General features: G+C 39.5%; 2 protein-coding genes across 2 annotated transcripts in view; both read right to left on the bottom strand.

Moving 5' to 3' along the window:
• LOC115750563 (protein FAR-RED ELONGATED HYPOCOTYL 3) overlaps nucleotides 1–23,523 on the bottom strand; it is an 874,908-nt gene that overhangs the window by 49,694 nt on the left and 801,691 nt on the right. The window lies entirely within an intron of this gene.
• Nucleotides 12,520–14,509, bottom strand: LOC115750617 (scarecrow-like protein 23). Its single transcript, XM_030688100.2, has one exon. It carries the CDS (start codon nucleotides 14,236–14,238, stop codon nucleotides 12,880–12,882), a length of 1,359 nt encoding a protein of 452 aa, XP_030543960.1. The 5' UTR covers nucleotides 14,239–14,509; the 3' UTR covers nucleotides 12,520–12,879.

The following is a 23,523-nucleotide window of genomic DNA, read 5'->3' as shown; positions in this document are numbered from 1 at the left end:
TTAACGGAACCCGAATGGCGTCGTGCAGTTCTTGATTCCATTTAAATAGATGTTAGCATATGTTATGGATTTCGTAGTGGTTTATTTCACAAGACCTATGTGTTTGAGACATTTGAGCTTTGTTTTAATTTTATGCGACTATGGTTATATTGTGACTGGTTTTCTAGTTGATATTGGATTGCCTATTTACGCGTTGACTATTATTTAGATTGCTTTACTTTTCAATAGATAAAGTCTTTCATTTCTCACTCTCGTTTCATCTAAGACTACGGTATGGTCTCGTGTGTTGACGCTTTTCGTGTTATAGGTAATATGGATGGAGTTAGTGATCAAGTAGCTCCAGCTGGAGGAAATGAATCAAGTTGTGAAGAGTTTGATGAGGAATATTATCGTATACTGCATGCATGGTTATGTCTTGGTCAGCTACATAAGGCCCTGCGTACGAGAGAACGTATTAGGGACATCGCTTTGTCCAGAGCGGAATGGATAAGTGAAATTCTTAATGGACATTCTGATAGAGTATACGAAGCTTTTAGAATGGAGAGACATGTTTTTCTTAACTTATGTGGTTTCTTGACTGCAAGAGGTTGGGTGGCCGATAGTCGATATCTTAAAGTATCCGAACAGCTGGGGATTTTCTTATTTATAATCTGTCATGGCGGTTCCAATAGAGTCTTGGCCGAGAGATTTCAACGTTCGGGACGGACTATTAGTTGGTACTTTCAATTAGTTCTAAAAGCGGTTCGAAAACTTGCAAAGGAGCTTATCGCACCACCTCCCTTAGATGTTGTCCCACAGGAGATTCTCATGGATCCTAAGCACAAACCTTACTTCAAGGTATCATTTTTATCATTTCTTTGCACCGTTGGTTTAATGTTGTTAATAATCTTGTTTAATGTTGGTCTGTGATAATTGTGACAGGGGTGCATAGGCGCCATTGATGGCACCCATATTGATGCGAGAGTACCTGCTGCAATGCGGAATCGTTTTACATGTAGGAAGGGAACTACCACTCAAAATGTATTATGCGCGTGTTCGTTTGATATGAAATTTACATTTGTATACGCTGGTTGGGAAGGATCTGCTAACGATTGTCGGGTTCTCACGGCGGCACTCGAGGATCCCACACTACAATTTCCACGACCTCCTCAAGGTAATTGTTTGCTATAAATGAGTACTTGTCCTTGTGATTTTGCTGTGATCGCTTATTATGACAAATGTCTGAATACTTTGTTATAGGCAAATACTATGTGGTCGATTCTGGTTATGCATCAACATCGGGATTTTTAACACCTTTTAAAGGTGATCGGTATCATATAAATGATTTTAGACGAAATGCAAGGCCTACAAATGCAAGAGAGCTTTTTAACTATAGACATTCTTCACTTAGGAACGTCATTGAGAGATCATTCGGGGCTTTGAAGAATCGCTTCTTCATTTTAAGACATATGCCTCCATTTTCAATTAGGAAGCAGGCACATATTGTCATAGCGTGTTGTGCCATTCATAATTACATCCGCGACCAAGATAGGAGAGATAGAAACTTTTCTGAATATAGAGATCCCGAGTATGTGAATGAATCTATGCACGATGAGGTGACAGATGATGTTATATCGACAGAGGAGGGAACCGAGATGAGCATTCTCGAAAAACATATTGCCAATAAAATAGCGAGGGATCATGGTATGGAGGAGATTCCATGATTTCGGGTTGCTCGGTTGTGACATGCTCTTGTTGAATGAGATACAAGTTTTGCCTCCAAGGGAGTCAAGTGCATAGTTTTGCGGAGTCCGTGACATATTATTGTGGCTTAAGGTTTTGTTTGAGTTAAGTTCGTGCATGTGACACAAATGCTATGCATCAAGTTAGACTTTCAAACTTCTTTCTAATGAGTATATTCGGATCTTCTTTGAGGTTGAATATAGTGTTACTAATTTATTTGTTTCCTTCAGAGTTTTCTCCCTTTTCATACGGGGTACAAATGGAGTTGAACTGCGAGGGGGAGTTTTCATGTGTGCAAGGTGCTTGTGATCACGTGCTTCGTTACGTTAGTCATTGTAAAACTGAAATACACTCTTTTGAATAGCAAGTTCATTTTGAATGAGCTCATGTCATTTGTATCTATTACGAGGTCACTGTAATTCTGAAGTACACACTATCTCATGTGTATCTATTCCTCTTGTGTAATGGAAAGGCATTTTGACGTAGATACTCATTGTAATTCTGAAGTACACACTTTGTTGAACTTTTCGCACAAAGTTTTTGAGTCCTAACCTTCTCATTCAGCTATGTATTCCTGTTTAATATCGACTTTGATGGAGACCATCGGATTTGTTCAAGTATACATGTATCAAATTTCCCACGCACGATTTTTTTGGACTCCCTTTTCGGTTTCGATATTGAGGGCATGTTTAGGATTCATTATTGTCCTTGAGGGAGAGCAAATTGTGGTGAGGAAGATTCGATTATATGAACACAGATTACCCTAGCCTGGATCATTGTGCTGCGCAGATTGCAACAGTTCACGGTTTCGCACCGATGTGTGGCTTGTTTTCGTTCAACTTCTTGTCATACTTTAGGTTACCGAAAGTTTCTTCGGTCCGTGCATTCATTTATCGCTGTTAACTGTTAAGCTCTTGAACGTACGGTTGACGTAGGTCCAAAAGAAATGAGGAAAAGGGTTCGGGTAGTTTCAGCTTTATGATTTCCTGGAGAAATCGGATTGTCGATATGAGAATGACATGAGCCCGCTAGTTGATCACTTTGTTCGGAGCTATATGATGTCTACGCTAGACTATATGAATTCATTGTTTCCAATGCCACCGTGATTCATTTTGTAGCCTGGTTTAGAAAGCTTTGGGTAAATTTCATTCTAAGATATAGAATTTTTTTTTCCCGCTTCATCCGTGGTAATACACTTCGTTGCATTTAAGATCAACTACGATAAATTTCCTCCATATTCTTGCACAGGTTTCACCACAAGCAATTAAGGTTTAGTTGATGAGTCGTTGGACCCTTGTTTTTGCACAGGTTTCACCACAAACAATTAAGGTAATACACTTCATTGCGTTTAATAAATTTCAGTTGCGGATGAAACTCAACCCCTGTTTTTGCACAGGTTTCACCACAAGCAATTAAGGTTTAGTTCATGAGTGGCTCGATTTACTCTAGCTCTTTTTAAAATCCCATTTCTTTCAGCCCCCAAATCAATAGACAAATTGAAACTTAGATCTAGTCAGATACAGTTCTTGAAACTAATGTATTCAAGAGCAAGGAGGACATCTCCTTACGCGATGTGATCTACTCGTGCGAGTAAAACTTTTACAAGTATTTCGTGGAACTCAATAAAATGGTTCTTTCCCGAAACCATGAGCATTTTTTCTCTTACAACCTGCTATGAGGACATCACTAACAGGCATTCCCAACATAAAAAACGTTACCCCTTTCTACCCAAGTAGGCCGAGTTGAAACTCAAGAAAGCCAAATGTTGCGGGTAGATTCTTCAACACGAATCAATCTACCAGCAAATTCCAAACAAAGAACAGACGGAAAAACTTTGCCAAATAGCAAGACAACAAAATTGCCTTCATTCAAATCACTAACAGTGAGCATATATATACAGAATAGGTTCGTGATCCTTAACTTTATGTCGGCTACATAAATTGTGTTATCACTATAAACAATAACAATACAGCCACAATTATCTTCAATCTACAATTTTCTTTCTTCGGGTATGCCGACTCTTGTTTTACTTGCTTCATTTGTTTCAATTGTGCCTTGAGAGCTTTGACCTCGGCGACTATTGAGCAACCATCGTCTTCATCATGAGTCGATATTGGTTCTTGTTTGGCATTGTTCCGTTGCAAACTTCTGGACATACTACACGATTCACCGATTTCCCCGTCTACCCAAATGAAAAAACCACAACTTTCCCCTTTATTACAGCGATTGTATCTTGGGCAGCCACGGTATCGTCTTCCCCGGTTTTCCTTCGTCTTTGCTGTTTGTAGAGGAGCTTTCGGGCCACAATAGCAAAACACATATGTATCTTTGTCCATTGGGGGAACCAACGTCTTCGATTCCGCCATCCGCAAGAAAGAAGTGTGGATAGCATTAATTTTTTTACGAACCGTGAGGGTTGAGGATATCATGTTTGAATCCTTCGGTTCGAACCTTCCCGCATAGAAATGCACTGCCCTCAGTATTTCTTCGTTTAAGAACGAACAACCAACATATATTCTACCCCTACTAGTCACAATCAATACTATATAAATGAAAAATACTGAAATATGTGAATTCACCGATGGCAACAGAGAAGCATGTAAATAAAATTCCAACTCCTTTTTCTACAGAACCAGCTTGTTTGATGTCCCTACACAATGCAGCTCCCAGTGCTACGATCAAACAATGATGATCATCCCCTAATTTTATCGAGTAACCATCTAAAGCCATATCCACTGCCCTCAAGCATGGCTCTCGGGTTGATCCTGTTACACCAACTATATTAGTTCATGATTTATCGGGCGTATTAAGTGAAAGTACTATCGTTAGACCTTATTAAGATGGAACAAAACTTACACAAGCCATTCCGATTATACAATCACTTGAAAAGTTCAGCGGACGTGATTTTGATGTTATCCAATGACTATCATGCATTTGACGTCACACATTCGGCGAGAAACTACGTGAAGTTTCAAATGTAATTCACCGATCACAGAAGCACCATTTTCGAGTCTCTCCGTGGAGGAGATGTCAGTTACATTACAACCAGCATCTACATGTGATTCAGCAAGATAGCTAAAGCAGATCTCTCTCGGTCGCAAATTACTTGAAGATATTCCTCAATGGAAGGTGATTTCTCACTAAAGTTAGGATCAATGGCAATGCACAATGGCATAAAGACTTTTTCTTTTTCCTTCATTGAAACATAAGATCGGACATCAACCGTATTGCAGGCATTATAGCACACTGGCACTCTGTAAGATCTTCCCGGATAACTCTCCCAACAAATCACATTTTACCTCCCGGTTTGCATATAATCCACACTGGTTTTGCATGAAGTTTCCAAAACCTTTACAAATCTAAATACCTACAACGACGTAACACCGGACTATGGCTGGTGATTTTTAGGGATTCCAATCGATCGAGGGAACTTACCGAGTCTCCGTGGTGCGAAAATCCCCGGGCTTCTTGCTAGAGTCAATGGCTGGGGTCCGTCGTCGAGAGGTGAAGGGCTTCGGTGGTGACTCACCGAGTCGCTGTGGTGCGAAAATCCCCAGGCTTCTTGCTAGAGTCAATGGCCGACGTCCATCATCGAGAGGTGAAGGGCTTCGGTGGTGACTCACCGAGTCGCCGTGGTGCGAACATCCCCATGCTTCTTGCTAGAGTCAATGGCCGGCATCCGTCATCGAGAGATGAAGGGCTTCGGTGGTGACTCAACGAGTCGCTGTGATGCAAAAATCCCCAGGCTTCTTGCTAGAGTCGGTGGCCGTCGTCCGTCATCGAAAGGTGAAGGCCTTCGGTGGTGAGTGTCCAACGGCTACGCAAGAGTGGCGACGAAGAGGAGGAGCGAGGGTCGTCGAGCATCCGATGGCCGCCGACGGCTGTCTTCCGTCCTCAAGGAGTGACGATCTTCGATGGAGCAAATTTAGGGTTTTTCCTGTTTGCTTTGGGGAGGAGTGTAGGTTGCTAGTGTTGTTTTCATTTTGGCCAGAATTGGAAGATCGACCAAAGGGAAAAAGCCCAATTGCTTTTGTAAAAGTGTTTTGTGCTGGGAAGTTACTCCGAAGTAAAAATTTGCACTTATTTTCAAACGAATTTCTATTTCAGAAATAGAAATTTTAAGCCATTATCAAACAAATTTTCCTATCAGAAGTAAAAATTTGTTTCGGTTATCAAACGCATTTCTCCGTCAGAAATCAACTTCTGAAGCAAAAATAGAAAAAACTACTTACGCTAAAAAGCAGAAGTTGAAAAATTCACTTCTTGCCAGAATGACTTCCGGAACAGAGAAGTGTTATCATGCACTACCTAAACTATAGTCAGTCAAACTTAGTTTGATACAAGTCTCGAGGGAAAATTACAAAAAAAGTCCTTAACTTATTGCAATTATACCAATTTAGACCTAAATCTTTTGTATTCATGTCAACTTAGTCTTAAGCTTTTTGCATTTGTATCAATTCAGTCCTTTCGACAAATTTAGGCCAAAAATCGCTGAGTGGCACCGCTCGCACTAGCGTGGTCAATTTTAAATAATAATTAAATATTTTTCAAACGTTTTGTTTTTTGTTTTGTTTTCTTTTTTTTTTTCTCTTCTCTCGCGAAGCTCGCTTGCCCTTGGTGAGCTTCAACTAAAATTTTAAGAAATACAAAAATCGTCCATGTTAGCACTCTCTGTTCCATGTAATATGACCAGTATTCACGTTAGCTATCTTTGCCAAAATTGACCGGACGAACTACATTGACAGTTCGTCAAAAATTTAGGACTCAATTGGTCCAATTGATGACAAAAAAAATTGGCCCAATTGAAAAGTTTATGATTGAATTGTATAATAAGTTTAGGATTTTTTTAGGAAATTATCTTTTATATGTTGATTTCGAATGCAAGAAAGAGCTTTATCAATTGTTCGGTTGAGAGTAGGAGAGTTGAGGGGAAAAGAAAGGAAATGCAATGTCTTCTAGAAAAAGACCCAAAACACTAGTTGATCTCGAACCTCTCCAAATCATCTCACTTTTAATTTTGTCCAATATTTATGGGTTTTTAATTTTCTTTATGATAATTAAGGTGACGGGGAGGAAAGGACAGAGGGGTAATTTCCTTTGGATAAGTACGTCTTTCGTGACACCCTAAGTACCCATTATATGCGCGAAATCTTGGGATGTTATTCATAAATAAGATCTACACTCAAACCACCATTCTAGTAATTATTTGAGTACTCCTTTTGAGGACTTGGCTCACATAAAACGGATTGGGTTGTTCCAGATGATGTCAAAATATATGAATGGCTCATAGAGGAATATGCCCATACTCAATTCGATAAGACTAATAAGTGATCGCTGAGGCTAGAGAGCTCGAATAAGTTGTGATACTTAGAGTGCGTTTCGTTCGGCTTTAGAAATGAATTTTGGAAAAATGCAAATACCTTTAGCCTAAGGAACTTTGGAAAAATGCAAATGGCATTTATGAAAAAGTACTTTGAAAAGCAACTTTGGGCGAACTAGTAAATTTGTGTAATGGGGCTTTCCTACAATTTTTTAAAAATTAAAATAAAAAAATAAACCCCATGGTTAAGGCCGCCGGTGAGCCAGATTTGATGCTAGCAACCTTAGGCTGAGGTCGCCAAGGGTCGAGCAACCCTCGGCAATGGTTGCCTAGGCCACGTGACCCTAGGCGGCCGTCGTTTGGGTCGCGCAACCCGACGATGAGGCCCGAGGTCACCTGACCCTACCAAGGGCTCTTGGAGGCCGGGGTTGACCCCTAGCGTTAGTTCCCCGGGCCGCGACCCCCAAGCGGCTCTCGTCGAGGGTCACCCGACCCCTAAGAGCCTTTGCCGATGGCCTTATCCTAAGGTTTGATTTTTGTTTTTATTATTTTTTTAATATTTTTGCAAATAAGATGAGATGAAAAATTGGAATTTGAAAGAATCGATGATGGTAGTTTTGGATGACAAAATCCTAGGATAACATTTAGCCAAATGCTGAAAGCTCAATTCCGGTCCGATGATCCCTACCAGTATTGAGTTTTCAGCCTTCCCAAGGCCGATTTTTATCTTAAAGCTCCTTGGGAATGGTTGCCAAATGCTCCACATTTTCCCTAAGGGGCTTTGGAAAAGTTGAACTTAACACACTCTTAGTGGGCTTCTAAGATAATGAAGGGGTGAAAATGGATCGATTTGCACATCAAAGGAAAAATTACCAAAAAAGTCTTAAACATATTGTAATTATATCAATTCAGTCCCAAACATTTTCAAGTTTTGTTGATTGAGTCCATCCAACCAATTTTGATTAGAAATTGATGACATGGATGCTTGTTGTCCACTGGACGTGTGTCGACCCTTAACAATAAAAGAAAAGAAAAGAAAAATAAGATAGAAAAAATTTAATAAAAAATTTCAAGAAAAATAAAATAAAAATTCAGGTGAGATGTTATCAATTTATGGCCAAAATTGGCCAATGGACTCGATTGATAAAATATAAAAAAGTTTAGTACTTGATCCTAAAAAAAGATTTAGAATTAAATTGACTCAATTGCAATAGATTTAAGATTTTTTTGATAATTTTTTCCACATTAAGTGGGAGGAGCATTGCTAGACAATATGCATCCACCCTAATGAGAACGTTAGTGGTTCAAGAGGGAATTTGTGACACCCCAATTCCAACATTAGATCGACGAGGTTTTTGTGATGTTATTCGTGAGTAAAAATCACTTTTCGGATGGTCACCAGCTTGCATCGTTATTCCTACTCCGTTAGAAAATTAATGGACATATTCTTGAACAAAAGATCAATAAACTCGACCCAACTATTCCACTTCTTGAATAGCCCAAAGAAGGGCATTGTTTTGCACTAGTTTTTTTTGGGTAAATATTGTTTTGCACTAGTTTGGATACGAAAATACTAGAAAAAAACATTGGTCTAGAAGTTGGCTTTTTGAAGGCTTAACCCAAATGGAGTTTGATAACTAGGGCTGTGTTGATCGAGTCGGTTATCGGACTCCGACATTACAATCAGGTCAACACTAGCCGACCACTCATCTAAGAAGAGGTTTCCAAGTTCTCTCTGATGTTTTTCTTCCTGGAGAAAGAGAATAAGTGAAAACTTACGGGGAGATCCCTTCTCCATATCGGGAAGTTCCTTTCGTTGTTTCTCTTTTATCCTTTTAAGGACCTGCTCAGGTAGACATGGCCATGGGCCGTGAAACGCCGGTTCTAGTTCGGGAACCGGCGGTTCCAATTCAGGAACCGGTGGTTCCAGTTCGTGACCATGCTTGAACCCGAACCGGCCCTAGAAGGGCGGTCCAGGTTCTGGGCCGGCTCAAGGGCGGGTTCCAGTTTCCAATTTTAAATTTAATTTTAAAAAATAAATTATGAAATAAAAAATAAAAAATTATAAATTATAAATTATAATCAAATTGTACATTGTAATCAAATTTTGGGGAGAAAAAAAGGGAGAGGGAATGGGCTTGAATTTAATGAATTATAATTAAATGCTTATATATCTTTTTGGGAATAGAAGAATCAAAGTCCATGTAGTTCTTTTACCTTTGATAATCTCAACGTACCTCATCGTCAATCGTCGCTATCCGTTGCGGTATCCGTGGCGGTGGTATCTCTATTATCATCATTGAAGAATTAGTTGTCTTGATCCAACTCTTGTTATCCAAATTTTGCCTTTGTCCAATTATCGACACAAGTTTGAGCCTCTACAAGATCCAGATTTAATTTTGAACGGCGGTCGTCCAAAATTAATCCTCCAGTGCTAAATGCTTGTTCAACTGCAACTATTGAAGAATGGGTTGCTAACATCCGTCTTGCGATGAGAGCGAAGACTGGGAATTGGTTGAATGAGTCTTCCACCACTGCAGAATTTTGAAATCTGTGCTACGTTCGGAATCACGGAACTCAAAAGCAATGGTTAAACAGTTTTCTAATTCAGAAATATTATCTATTGTTCCATTTTATCTTTTTTTGCCTATAATGAGCAGATTGTATCATCTACTAAGTCTATCACTCTTCTCCTTTTGTGAGGCACTAGGTTGAGAAAATCCATTACCACCTAAACCATATTTACTACAAAATTTATTATATAATGCTACTATAACGTCTTTAACCTCCACTTGTATAGTTTTAATATCTATTGTTTCATTCAAATGTAAAAATCATAAAAATAATCCTTCGGATAATTAGAAAATGCAGGCATATTAATGCAATCATTTTACTTTCATTGCTATAATAGTTGGGGCTAAATGAACATCTTTTTCATATTCACCAAAACACCAACAATGTTAACACACTCTATTACAAATAAATGCATAGTAGGATAATAAACACTAGATAAAGTATAAGTTGCATCATTAAAAACTTTCAAAAAATCTATTTTTTTTTTGCAAATAACCCAATTTTGCGGGAGTAAACTAATTTCGAAAACATTATTCGAAATAAACGTACATAATAAATCTTTATAAGGAAAAGATTGATGAAGCAACTTGTAAGTAGAATTTCAACAAATTAGAACATCTTTTGAAATTTTTTTTGGTTTTTGTCCATGTGATTTACAAAATCTGCCCAATTCTTTCATAACTTGGGAAAGACTTCATAAAAATTTAATTGCTCTCTTTATTGGGGTGAGAAAAGCCTCAAGAGTTCGTAAACAATCTTGTACACATAAATTTAAAACGTGGCAAGCACATCTAATGTGAAAAAATTGTTCGTCAAAAGAGGGTTTACAAATATTTTCTAACTCGAAAATGGAAGCGGTATTTGATGCGGCATTATCAAAACCAACTGAAAAAACTTTATCAATCAAATTATATTCTTCTAAAACTTGTCTAATTATTGTATAAAAATTATTGGCAGTATGCCTTTCATCAAACACTCAAAATGCAAGTATTTTTTTTTTAATGTTTCAATTGCCACCTATCCAATGACATGTGATTCCCATATAAGAATGAATTTGCCAAGGATCACTCCAAATGTTGCTACATATATGCATACGTTCATTGAAATCCGTAATTTTTTTTTGCAAAGCCTTTTTTTATTTTTTATAAACCCTAAAAAGTTCACGTTTAAGAGTAGTTCTCAAAACAGGTTTTGCTTACGGAGTACATACGGTGTTTATCAAAAAATTCAAATCAAAATTTTCACCAATAGTAAACGGTAAATGTTCAATGGCAACATATTGAACTAATGTTTTTTTATAAAGTTCATCACTAAAACGAAATAAAGGAGAAGTGTTAGGCTTGACGTATTCGAAAATTTGTTATTGCCTAATGTCGATTTACACTTGTATTGCATGTTTTTGCGTCGGATGCCGACGGTATGTTCCATAGCCGTCTCCTTTATTAAAATTGTATGATTTTGTATAATATTTACGACTTATCTTATACTTATCTCCGCCTACATATATCTTGTCGAAGTGTTGCCATAAGTTGGATGTACTCTCTCGGGCTTGCCGTTCCCGCTCATTTGCCGTAGACGTTTCTTCGACGTCGGTAGGAGGATGAAGACTTTCTTGCGTTAGGACGTGGTCGATGTTGGGAATATAGTTGATATTATCATCGGCGTCTACTCAACATGTAAACTCACGATGATCATATTGATCATGAGGTTGAGGATAATCGGATTCCCCCATCCCCATCAGCATCGGGCTCTTTCTCTTATCACGAGCTTCGCTTCCACTTACTATTTTTGTCAGAGAATTGAGCGGAAAGCTTATTCAGAAAATTGACATAATTGAGCAGAGATTGAGAGAATTTGAGAGCACTCAGAGAATTTGAGAGAATTGAGTGAAATTGTGAGAAATTGTGAAAAAAATGAAAGGGGGAATGATATTTATAGAAAATTTAAGAACAAAAAAAAGGAGGGGGGGAGAAGGGGGTGTATGCAATGGCCTAAGGGAAAGAGTCGCATTTTTTTTTTTGGCGGTTCAAAATCGGCCTAGAACTGTTGATTCGGAATTTTGTTAAATCGTAATCGGCCCGTGAGAGGCTAGGCCGATTCCGATTCTTCCACAGACTGATTTTGGGCTCAAATTGGTCCGTGGCCATATCTATGCTCAGGTCCATTAAACCACTTCAATTGTTACGGCTTCTTTTAATGGCACTTTACCAAAATGGCCAATTTTTTTTGTCAGAAAAAAAACAAAGCGGCCAACTTAATAGGGCTAGTCAATTGAAGTTTCCTTCTGGTAAAAACGTCTAGTCCCACTCCCATTTGTAGTGCTGGGACTAGACGATGATTTTGACATATTGCAGTCAATTCTTTGACCAGACACTTGATGATAATAAACCAAATAAGGGGGCAAGACTAGATTGTTGACTAAATGTAGCGAGAAAATTTAAATTGCCTTTTTGGTTTCGAATCATAGATATTGTATCCAAATTCCAACATTAATTATGATTTTTTTTTCGTGTCGCTTGTGGATATCGGGGGTGTTTATGTACATCGGTCGATCGAATTGAGACAAAAGCACCGTCTTCCTTTGGGCATGTTCCAACGATCGAACTCGAAATTCAAATGGCTAATCACTACTATTGCCTATGAAAACATGGATACACACCTGTTTAGCAACAAAAGCAAAAACTGTACAACTTACTTTCCCAAAGCTTGTGTGGATCACCCTAAAAAACCGGGGGAGGAAAAAGGAGAATCCAAACACATTGCCCCCCACCTATACATCAAAAGGGACCAAATCTGTGAATCCCCAGAAGTTGGGGGGTCTCTCTTTTTTTAACTAAAGAATAGAAATTTTGATTCTTTATTCCTAAAAGTCAGGAGCTATAAATAAATTACAAAAAAAGAGAGTTTTTCACAAAATTGGTTTTTTTTTTTTGTTGTTCCGACAAATAAATACAAGTTGCCAATTAATCCCTCCAAAGAATTACAACAACAAAAGTGAACAAGAAGATTGCCTTGGCTTCGGAATCCCCCCTGTCCAAAACGCTATTCCGCTTACCATTCGAGTCTTCCGAGGAATTTTATCAGGTGCTTTCGACGTACGATCGCGTCCATGCGCCGATGCCCGTATCACCGATCAAAGGGTCGAAAATCGACGGAATCCGGACACTCGCTCATTACTTAAACGAACGCATATGCCGTATTCCAGCATTACCCACAGACTTCTTCGCGGCCGTCCGATCTTGAGGGGGCGAAAAAGGATAAGATCAATCCGACGGCTGCCACGCGGACGCAGTCAACAGCGACAGGTCCTTCCAACCCAGCTTCAAGCACCCGCCCTCCTCCACCAGCGTGTAGCCCTTCCACGGGAACATCCCGAGCAGCAGCCCGGCCTGCGCCGCCGGGTTGCCTGCCAGCGACACGGGCCGGAACCCGACCCGCCTCAGCTCCTCCCCCCACCGCTCCACCTTCACCTCCCCGGTCCGCTTCGGCCCGCCGACCGCCACGATGTTCCGGATCTCGCACCCCAGCAGCTGCTGCTCCACCACGTGCCGCTCCACGCTGTCGCCGCCCAGCCCGTCGCCGAGCGCGTCGAACAGCGCGCTGTAGTAGTGCAGCGCCTCCACGAACCGCCCGAGGAAGTTGCCGCCGTGGCTGAGGTCCTGCTCGACGGTCGTGATCAGCTTCGGCCGCAGCAGCGTCAGCAGCCGCAGCGTCGCGAGGTCGCTGCCGGTGATGTCGTAGAGGCAGTGGTGCATCCAGTGCACCACCACGGCCTCCCCCGGCCGGACCGCGAGCCGGCCCGGGTCGGTCAGGCTCCCGATCTTGCCCTCGACCGGGTTGAACTCGAAGGGCAGGCCGAGCGAGCTCGCAAAGTCGGCGAGCCGGCGCCCCGTGGAGTCAAGCAGCTCGGAGCAGGTCCCGAACCCGGTGATCCGTATGGACCGGATCTTCCGGGTCCGAGAGGCGAGGATGTGGAACAATCCGGGCCACTGGAGGCCCTGCATTATGTCGAGGTCGATGACGTGGACGCGATCCTCGCCGTCCAGGGCCTGGAAGATGGCTTGGTTCGCGGTGAAGTGAGAGAACTTCACGAGCGGCGAGATGGAGTTGTACGACTGGAGCGCGTGGAAGATCCGCTGCGACTGGGCGAGGGTCAGCTCCCGGGCGGCCAGCGGCGCGTAGGATCCGAGGCACGAGCTGACCACGCGCGCCTGCAGCGCGTGGGCGAAGTATGCCGCGACCCGCTCCGGCGAGGACCCGAACGGCGACGAGAGGACGGAGATCTCCGGGAGCAGGTCGTTGGCGTCGTCGAGGTTGTCCATGGCGACGCACTCGGCGCACTGGAGGAGGAGCCCGAGGAGCCTCAGCCCGTTGCACTCGCCCTCGTCGACCGGCGGCTCCTGCTCCTGATCGGTCTCCTCGGTGGCCTTCTCGCCGGAGATGGTGGCTTCGTCCCCGCCCGAGAAGTTGGGTCGCTTGGAGGAGGGCTGGTCCTCCGCGGAAGAGGGAGAATCGGCGCCGGGGAGTTCTCTGTCGCGCTTCGTCTTCATGGAGGAGGGGCGGAGGAGGTTTGGGGTCGAAGAAGTGACGGGGGATTGAGGGACTAGCGAGCTCTGAAGCATGATCGATGGGAGTCAAGGTAGAGAGAGAAACGGTGGGTCGGGGTGGGTTAGAGAGAGAGAAAAAGCGGAAATTGTCAGAGAGAGAATCGAAAGGGGAAGAGCTTTTCGCGGGGAAGACGAACAAATCCGAGAGAGAAAGACAAGACGAGCTCGGCAGAGAAGTTGCAGAGATGTTGGTGTCAGGGTCAGAGCTGGAACGTAGAGAGAGAAAGAGAAAGAAGAGAGAGAAGAAGAAGATGGGTGGTGGCCGGTGGGGGGCTGTTGATAATTCAATTTCAACCTATCATTGTTCCTATGCTACATTGTACCATCCCCCCAAAAGGAAAAAAATTAGTGGTAAATATGACATTTATGCACTAATCACTACATTAAATAACACATGAATTTCCAATATAAATCTTATTATCGGTAAATTAGTTTAATTCACAAGGCAACACGACAAATTCTGATCGAGCGGTTGATGAACAATGCTAATTTGCTAAATAGCACAAACTGCTTACAATTCACCGCCCCGTTTTTTTGTATATTATTCTAGCGCACGAGTATTGACATCATTGGGCATCACTTTCCACCAATTAGGGGAGAATTGATTGGTCTCTCGGAGACTTCGGACGCGTCGTTGTCAGGAACAATAAATTAAATAGCAGGATCGAGGTCTCTGGTAATCCTCGTTAGGTACTCCGTTCAAGGGTGTCGTTATGTCCGTTTGTTATTGTGAGGGGGGGGGAAGATAATCATGATTAGATTATTAATCCGACCTCCTAATTGCCATCATCATTGGTTTCTTAGGATGTTGTGTTTAGGGACGACTTGATTAATGCAAAAAGCTTCGTCTCTTCTTTGGGACTTTGATGTGTCTTTTGTTGTTTTGTTTTGTTTTGTTTTTTTTAAATTTGCTCTTGAGAGAAGGGTTGTATCTACTTGGGGCTTGATCTTGGCCACTAGATGATTGTGACATGGGCAGTGGGGTTGGGGGGATTTTTTTATTTATTCATAACTATGTTTTTTTAATCATGGTTTAATTAGCTAATCAAACATCATCTCCCCCCATTACCTAATGCGGCCAAGGACATAATTCCAATATTCTAGTAAGCCTCAAATCATAATTTTTTGTGGCTACTAAATGCAAGTGCCAAAGTTTTTGCTTATGCCCCTTGAAAATTTCCACAAATAACTAGATTTCCAAAGACTAGATTTGTTATTGAGGAGAAGTCTTTAAAAGTGAAATGTGCTATGCTTTTCAAGTGGATTTGAGTATAGCTGTAAAAATAAAATTCAAATTTAACGAACTTTCATGACATTATGTTCTCGGTTCGATGATGCAAACCTTCGTTTGTGTAATTAAAAGAATTCAAACGTACAACATTAAGTTCTTGGACATATTGGAACATTGTATACGATGATAGAGAAATGTCCTTTTCACTTTTCCCCTTAGGGTTTATGAGAAGCCCGCCGCCCAGCCGTCTTTCTATAGCGACATTCCCGAGGGAGAGAGAGGGACTTTCTCCCTCTCCCTCCTCCGTCGCATCCCCCTCTTTGTCTCTCTATCTCTCTATCTTCTCGTCTTCAATACTTTTGGTTGACTTCGTGGATAACGCGATTGATATTTTTCGCGGAAGAAGAGAGTTCTGTCTTGTGAGTTCAGAAGTATGAAGCGTGGCGTCTCGAAAGAATCTGCTATTTCGGATCTGCTAGCTCTCTCCGACTTTGATGCTTGCTCTAGATAGCCGAGCGCTCTACAAGTCTCCGAGTTTCCTCTACTGCTACCTTCAGGAGCGGCTTATCTGAAAGTAATTTTTTGATCAACTAGTATCTATTTTGGATCTTTTCTCTTTCGATCCAGAGCTAGATCTTGATTTGGGTATTTTTCTATTCCTATGGAAATATAGATATGAGATTTTCAAGGTATTTTATATGCTCTTTCAACCAGTTGATTGTGTTGTTGTTTCTAGAAGGTGATGGTGCTGGGGATGCCGAACTTAGATGCGCATCGCTCTTTGGTAAAATTGTAGCTATTGGAGAGAAAAATCTCGGTATGCTCTTATCATTGATGATGATATGAGATTCGGCGATCAAGCATCGATTATGCTTTGATGCTATGATAGATTCGTCTTTGTAAAATAGGTGAATTTCCGTAGGCTTTACCAAGTTGATTCATTTTTTATATTTACTTGCTTTGTAGGATTTGCAATAATATTTTGAAATTACATACCTCTATTCCATGTGAAATGGGAACTTTTTTTTTTGAAAAGAGAAAAAACGAATCATTGGAATATTGAACACATTTATAAAAACGTTGTAATAAATTTTTTCCTTTTTTTTTTTTCTAATTATACGATGTTTTGTTCTTCATTATGATAGACCATTATAGACATTTGCAAAGAATGTAATTTTTTTTTTTGTCCGAGTTATCTCTAATTCTCTTCTCTTTGACCTTTGCTCGGCCTCTTTACGGAGCACGGGAGTCGAACCCCGTACCTATGATATTAGCGTCTCTACCCCCTAATCCTTTTACTGCCAGCGCCACGTGCCTATTGGCTAGGAATTGAAAATGTGCAAAGTTACAGCGTCGAATTATTATTTACGACCAAACTTTGCAACTCTTTACATAGATTTACGACATTTTCTTCTTGGCCGTCGTAATCCTTTGGAACTCCATAAAACTCAACTCTCTTTTGGACTTGATGAAGACTTCAAAATTAGCGGGCAATTCTCATAAATAATGCTTAGCTCATTTTCATATGCAAACAATTTTTTCCCTTGTGAAAACTACGCGGAAAAATATCCCCATCTTCACTTTTCAGCGTGTTAATTCCAAGCCCAGTCTTTGTGTACATCTGATCAGGTTGTGTTTTGGGCCTAACAGCCTGGCCCAGCCCATCCATTTTGACAAAAATTTTTTTTTAGCCGATCGACTTGTCCGTGATCCTCTCTAAATTTCGACGATTTTTTTTTTCGAGGCACTGATTATGCACGTCACGAGAATGATCAACGTATTGAAAACCCTAAATTTTCTTTCGGTTAGTTTCCTAACGGAAACCCATAAATTTTTTAATCGGTTGTCCGGTCCATGATCGGCTCTAAATTTCACGCGTGAGCGCGCAACTTTTTCTTTCCAAGTATAAGGCAAGATTTCTATTTGTCTCTATTTTTCTTTTAAGGTTTTGGTAAGTTTGTCACGGGAGCATCGGTTTGAGATTCTTCATACCGGTTTGGGATTTTTGACGGTATTAGCCAAGAGAAATATAAGAATGGGATCAGGCTTCAGTAACATAACGGGCTTTATCTTTGATATTCCATGTGTTAAGAGTGATGAAGATTTAAAACTGATAATACGTGTTAGATTCCATGTCATGTGTTAGTAAAATCAACCTGAAATCAGGTTAAGATTATTGGAAATACCTACCATTTGTTGTCCACATCATATGAACATTGACTTGTATTCCAATAAATCGTTCCATCTGTTCACTCGATAAAAAATTGCACAGCAATCCATAAAATGAAATCGAAACCATCTAAAATAATCCAAGTTTGCGGCATTTATTCTTAGCTACCACATACCATTGTAAACATAAACTAAGGCCATTGTAAACATTTCTAAAGGTCACAAAGAATTAATTTACGACATTTTGTTCTTGGAATAGAACGCTGAACTAAGGCCGAAGGAGTGCCACACAAAGTCAAAAGGCATCGTTGCATCCAAAGAAGTTCACCACTATTTACATAAAAATCAAAAGCAATTTGTGGAGTTCAAAGAGATGTTAACCAGTTGAACAAGTGTGCAAGATCAATGGCAAGTTTTCCGGTTGACATTCTAGTGGAAATCTTCTTGAGGCTTTCCCCATGACCTTTGATCCGATTTAGGTGCGTATGTAAATCTTGGAATTCTCTTCTCACCACCCCCTCTTTCATCAGAGCTCACCTTGAGAGATCGATCAAATTGCACAAATTCGATCTTCTTAAGTATGATTTGGACAACTTCTCGAGAGTACAGCTCCACCGTTTCGCCATAAATGATCTATCCGATCTCGATACATCATTTGTCGAAGACGGCAAAAAAATTCAAATTAGTTGGTTCGTGCAATGGGATTGTTTGCTTATCCACTTTTGACCGTAGAAATCCTCACGACACAATGATCTTTTTATGGAACCCGTCAACTCGTGAGAACATAGCCCTTCCTCAACCCAGCTATCCCGTATCAAACTTGGTTGGATTTGGATTCGATCCATTAGTGGTCATCCTGATGATTTTAAAGTAGTCAACGTGAACATACATTTCGAACAACGCCACAACTATACCTCTCAAGTGGAGGTGTATAGTTTTAGAAAAAAATTGTTGGAAACAACTTAGGCGATCAAGTCATCTTCGAGAATTTCATCTGTTGGTGCCCTTGTTTTCGTTTTCGCTTCAGTCATGAAATCGTCACAATGCTGGTCATATTCGATGTAGTTCGAGATGTTTTCCAAACAGTAGCATTTCCAGATATAATGCCTCATAGAGAGAAACATATAAGCTTATTGGGTGGACGCTTGTCTCTAATGACCCCTAACTCATCGACCGGACATTATGAAGTGTGGATCATGAACGAGTTCGTCATCTGCGAGTCGTGGACCAAGCTGTGTACGATCGGAGTGTCTACGAGAATCAGTGTGCGTTTTCGGCCACTAGGGTTTGCGGATTCCGGAGAAGTTTTCTTTGTAAGCAAAAAATATAGGGGGCTTACGCTTCAAATCTCCCGCTCATTTGGTTCTACACAACGTACGGAGTGAAAAGTTCGAGACGCTTAAAGTCGGAGTCGATTCCTACTATAGCACTCGACTTGTTACTTGTGTAGAGAGTTTGATTTCCCTCTCGTCCACAAACAATGTTGAGCATTAGTTGGTTTGGAAAATTGCTTTTCAGACAAAAGAATACGTGTAGAGAAAAATGTTGTTCTGCATTAAAGAGGCTTCTACTTGTGCGATTAAGATTTCTCTCTTTTGTTTCAATGTACTTTCCATGACATCGCTCTTCCCATGGTTTCCAATTTATGGATGGATTGGTGTGTAATTTGTTATCTTGTGAATTAATGAATAGGTAATTGGAACGAGATTGCCGTTAACCTTGTTTGAGGTTAATTTAACTAACACATGAACAAAAGAAAACAAATAACAATCTTGGTGTTCATAATGATAAAGCCCACGATGCTTGCGAAAATATTTTATGTCACTAAAGGTCCGTTTTGCAGTGATTCTGTTCCCAAAAAATGATTCTGATCAAAATTACTTTTTTTGATTTTGTTCCCTGGATGATTTTTTGAGAATCAAAATGCGTTTGGTAACTGTTTAAAATTTTTGTTCCTGGAATAGAAAGGCGTTTGGTAGCTGCACAAAATTTCTGTTCCTAATTTTTCATTTAAATCAAATAATTATATAATCACGTTTGATGGCAAAGAGGGAAAATAATCAAATAGTGATTATGGAGCAAAAAAAAAAAAAGTAACAAAATTTCCGTTCCCAATTTGTTTGTCGATTTTTCATGAGTATGCAATCGTTTATATTGTTTAAAAAGTAATTCGTATTACATTTACAGAATTTTTCTAAATCATTTGTTTGTTATTATTTCTCGTGACTTGTAGATTGATTACCAAAAAAAAAAAAAAATGAAAGAAAAGCTCCTCATTGTGCAACCGCCTATAGTTTTGCACTCTTGTAATTACATATCGTACAAACTTACAAGACCCGCAACTTAACTACATTGATTTTTTCTTCACCCGACTCGACAAATTTTTTGTGCGGCTCGAAAACATGGAGAAAAAATGGAGATTTAGTTGACGACGCGGAGGGTTGGGTCCAATCTTTAATTAAAAAAAAGATAAAAGTTGAAAAAACATAATAGAAAATAAAAAATAAAACTTAATTAGAATAAAAAATAAAATAGCTAAAAATTCAAAAAAAAGGGGTATTAGAGGTCCCTTAATATAAAAAATAAATTACATTTCAAAATTTTCTAAAAACTAATTTTTTAAATATAAATATAAATTTAACTTGAATTTAGAAATAGGCTTAAAATTTTAAAAAAAAACTAATTTTTTAAGAAAAAAAGGAGGGGGGGAGGGGAAGAATCTGGTGACTAGAATTTTTTTTCAAAATTTTAGCTATTTTCAATCTAAAATTTTTTAATTATTTTTAAATTATTAAATTAAAAATCTAAATATTTTTTATTTCCCCCATTTCTTAAATTTTTAAATTTTTTTATTAAATTTTCCTTAAATAAAATTTTTAATTTAAGAAAATGAGTTTTTAGCAATTTTTAAAATTGAATTTTAATTTATGTAAAGTTGAAAATCCACGTGGACTTTTTTTTAAAATAATACCATTTTATATTAAAAATTTAATTTAAGTATGAGAGATAAGTCATAAGTATATTGTGTAAAAAAGTGATCTCCAAAAGTGTTCCAAAACACCGGAATCATCTTTTTTTTGCTTCTGAAAAGTGGTCCAAAAGTGTTCCCGGGACCAGAATCAAAATCATTTTTTTTTCCATTACCAAACATGTTTCTGATCCTTTTTTGTTTAAGGGAACAGAAACAGAGGATCAGAATCACCGCCAAACAGACCCTAAGTTAATGGTGCACTGGGAATTTGTGTAATAGAAATTTCGATAGATGTTTGTAGTCCTAATGACAAACCTGATTGAAGGAATGAGCTTGGGCCGAATTTGGGGTACTTTCACGATCTATATTTAATTGTATCTTTTCCTTTTTTTCATATCGACAAATCTTCTGATATCAAAGGCAGAGTACCCAACATAATCATTAATTATGATTATGTTTTCCCCCTTGGCAAAGTACTTAAGGGACAGTGTCGAATGTGGCTACTTAAATGTCAATGCATGGTAAAGAAAAGAGGATACACACAATATCATCCTTTATTTCCCAGCTGCCTAGTAGTAGGGGTGACCGGTCTCGGGATGAGTAATTTCCAACTTGGAACCGGTTACCCCTACTAAGGAACTGGTTACCCCTACTAAGGACCCGTTCCACAGATGGGAATGGCTGGTCCGATACGGTCTGATTCCCGAGTGGGCCCATGGAACCGGTCTACTTGGTCGCAAGGATGATTCGGTCCATCATCAGCTTGCCTACACTCAAATGTAATATATACTAGTTAGCTCCCCTCGCGATGCACCGAGACAATAACACCTTTCATCAAATTCACGAGCTCGTCATTAAACTCGAGATCCCCGTGCTTTCTTGTTGATGATGAGTACAAACCATACCTCACAAGCCAAGAAAAAAAGTCAGATGGGCACGGAGAGTGCTTCTGGGTTTAGGGTAGAAAAATTAAATGTAGAACAACATTGAGAATGATTGGGTAAGACAATAGGTCGATGGGTTGAAGGGAGCTCTCCTATTACTGATTGGATATGTATTTGTGCTTGGGATGTTCTTAATGTCGTTTTATTGTAGGTTATTAATGGATCAACATAAGTGAGACATCTCTTGCATCAGTTATGTCTTTCTGGATCATGTCCTAATTGTTGCAGTTATGAGTTAATGACTTCAAGTGACTCTTCGTTCTGTGGCAATTTTTCAATTTAATATTATCATTATAAAGGGTTAATGGCTCAACAAATGTGAACATAATCTACATGACTCTTGAGTTCATGTCCTTTTGGTTGTCTGTAGTTGTTTTCCTTATCTATAAATGGACGTGTCTCTTTAGTTCAAAAGAGAAGAACTCCTTGAACTACTCCTCTAGTTTTCTCTGTAGTCATGCTCTAAGTGTGCCAATTTTGAGAAGGGTTCGGCAGAGCCCTGCATTACTAACTCAAATGGGTTCGATGTGCTGTATCTTGGGGGCATAGTTCTGTGAAGCTGCTTAACCGTTGATAGGAATTAATCGTCTTAAGGAAATTTAGTTAGCTGTACCTCACCTCTCGTGTAATCCTATTATAATTTTATATCAATTTGATCTGTTATTGTATCCTCGTTTGGTCATCGACTTGATCATTATTGAAGTTGTTATCGCCTTTCCATGTTATTATTTTTTCTTGCTACAACAAGTAGTGTTACATATGTTTTCCCAAGAGGTTACGACTACTGTTCCAAACCAATGTCTGGGTGATTGGTAGATGGGAACACAACGATTCAGAAGAGGGAAATGGGTTTGACGGATACATTGATGCAGTTTGAGATTGAAGTTGGACGATTTGAGGCCCAAGGGAACTGGATTGGGCCTAGAGGTTGCCCGGTCTATGATTGGCTCTGAACTTCTCACGTGCAGGTGCACGCTTCGCTCCTACCAAATGTTGGGCAAAATTATGTTATTATCCCATGCACGTTCACTTACATTCAGATACAAGTATATATACTTTCGATTATTTCTGATGACACACAAAGTCTCAAGCAGTTCATGACTCCATGGTTCACAATTTAATACTAATGAAAGGGATAAGTCTATTGAAAATCTCAAAATTTATTGCAAAAATGCAATCGAGGTCCAAAAAACTTAAACAGTGCTATCAACTTCTAAATTTGTTAATTGATACAATCGAGTTCTTCCGTTAATTCTATGAAGGTATCTTTTATTGGTGAAAAAGGCTTCTAAAATATTTTTAGAGGTCACTGGTGTTGATGTGATGTCAAGCGGGCTCTATGCGAGGAAAAAAGGCCAAAGGTTAAAAAAGAAGCCAAAAAAAGAAGAAGACAAAGTTAAGAAAAAAGAGGAAACATAAGTCAAATCAAAATTGAAAAATGACATAAATGATAGATCAACTTTTAATATGTGTAATGTGGTCCCCGAACTTTAGCCCAACGCCCAACATCATCCCTTAACATTTCATATGTTCAATATTGCCATTGTACTTTTGGTACATATTCAAACTAGCCATTGGACTATATGAAAATGTTCAACATTGTTCTGAACTTAAATTAGTAGAAGGATAACATTTGAGTATTTTCATATAGTTCGGACATAATTTGAACATTTATCAAAAGTTCATTGACCACATTGAACAAATTAAACGTTCAAGAAAAACATTGCACATTGAGTTAAACTTCAAAAAACATAATGAATAAATTAGAAGTTTAGGGATCATATTGTACATTGGGCCAAAGTTTATTGATTATTAATGTCATTATCCCATCGAAATTGTCGGAGGGGGAGATCACAATTGGTAGTGGATTTATCAAAATGGACTTGCACCTCCCATGTGAAAGTCCATAGCTTTAGAAGAAATTTCTAGAGAAAAAAAAAACCTGTCAATATTTTCCTTCCATGGCTTACCCATGGCAATGCTGG

This window comes from Rhodamnia argentea, chromosome 10 (genome assembly GCF_020921035.1).
Source record: "Rhodamnia argentea isolate NSW1041297 chromosome 10, ASM2092103v1, whole genome shotgun sequence".
Classification (NCBI taxonomy): Eukaryota; Viridiplantae; Streptophyta; class Magnoliopsida; order Myrtales; family Myrtaceae; genus Rhodamnia; species Rhodamnia argentea.
Note: the sequence above shows the minus strand (reverse complement) of the source record. Positions and strands in the feature narration are given on the sequence as shown.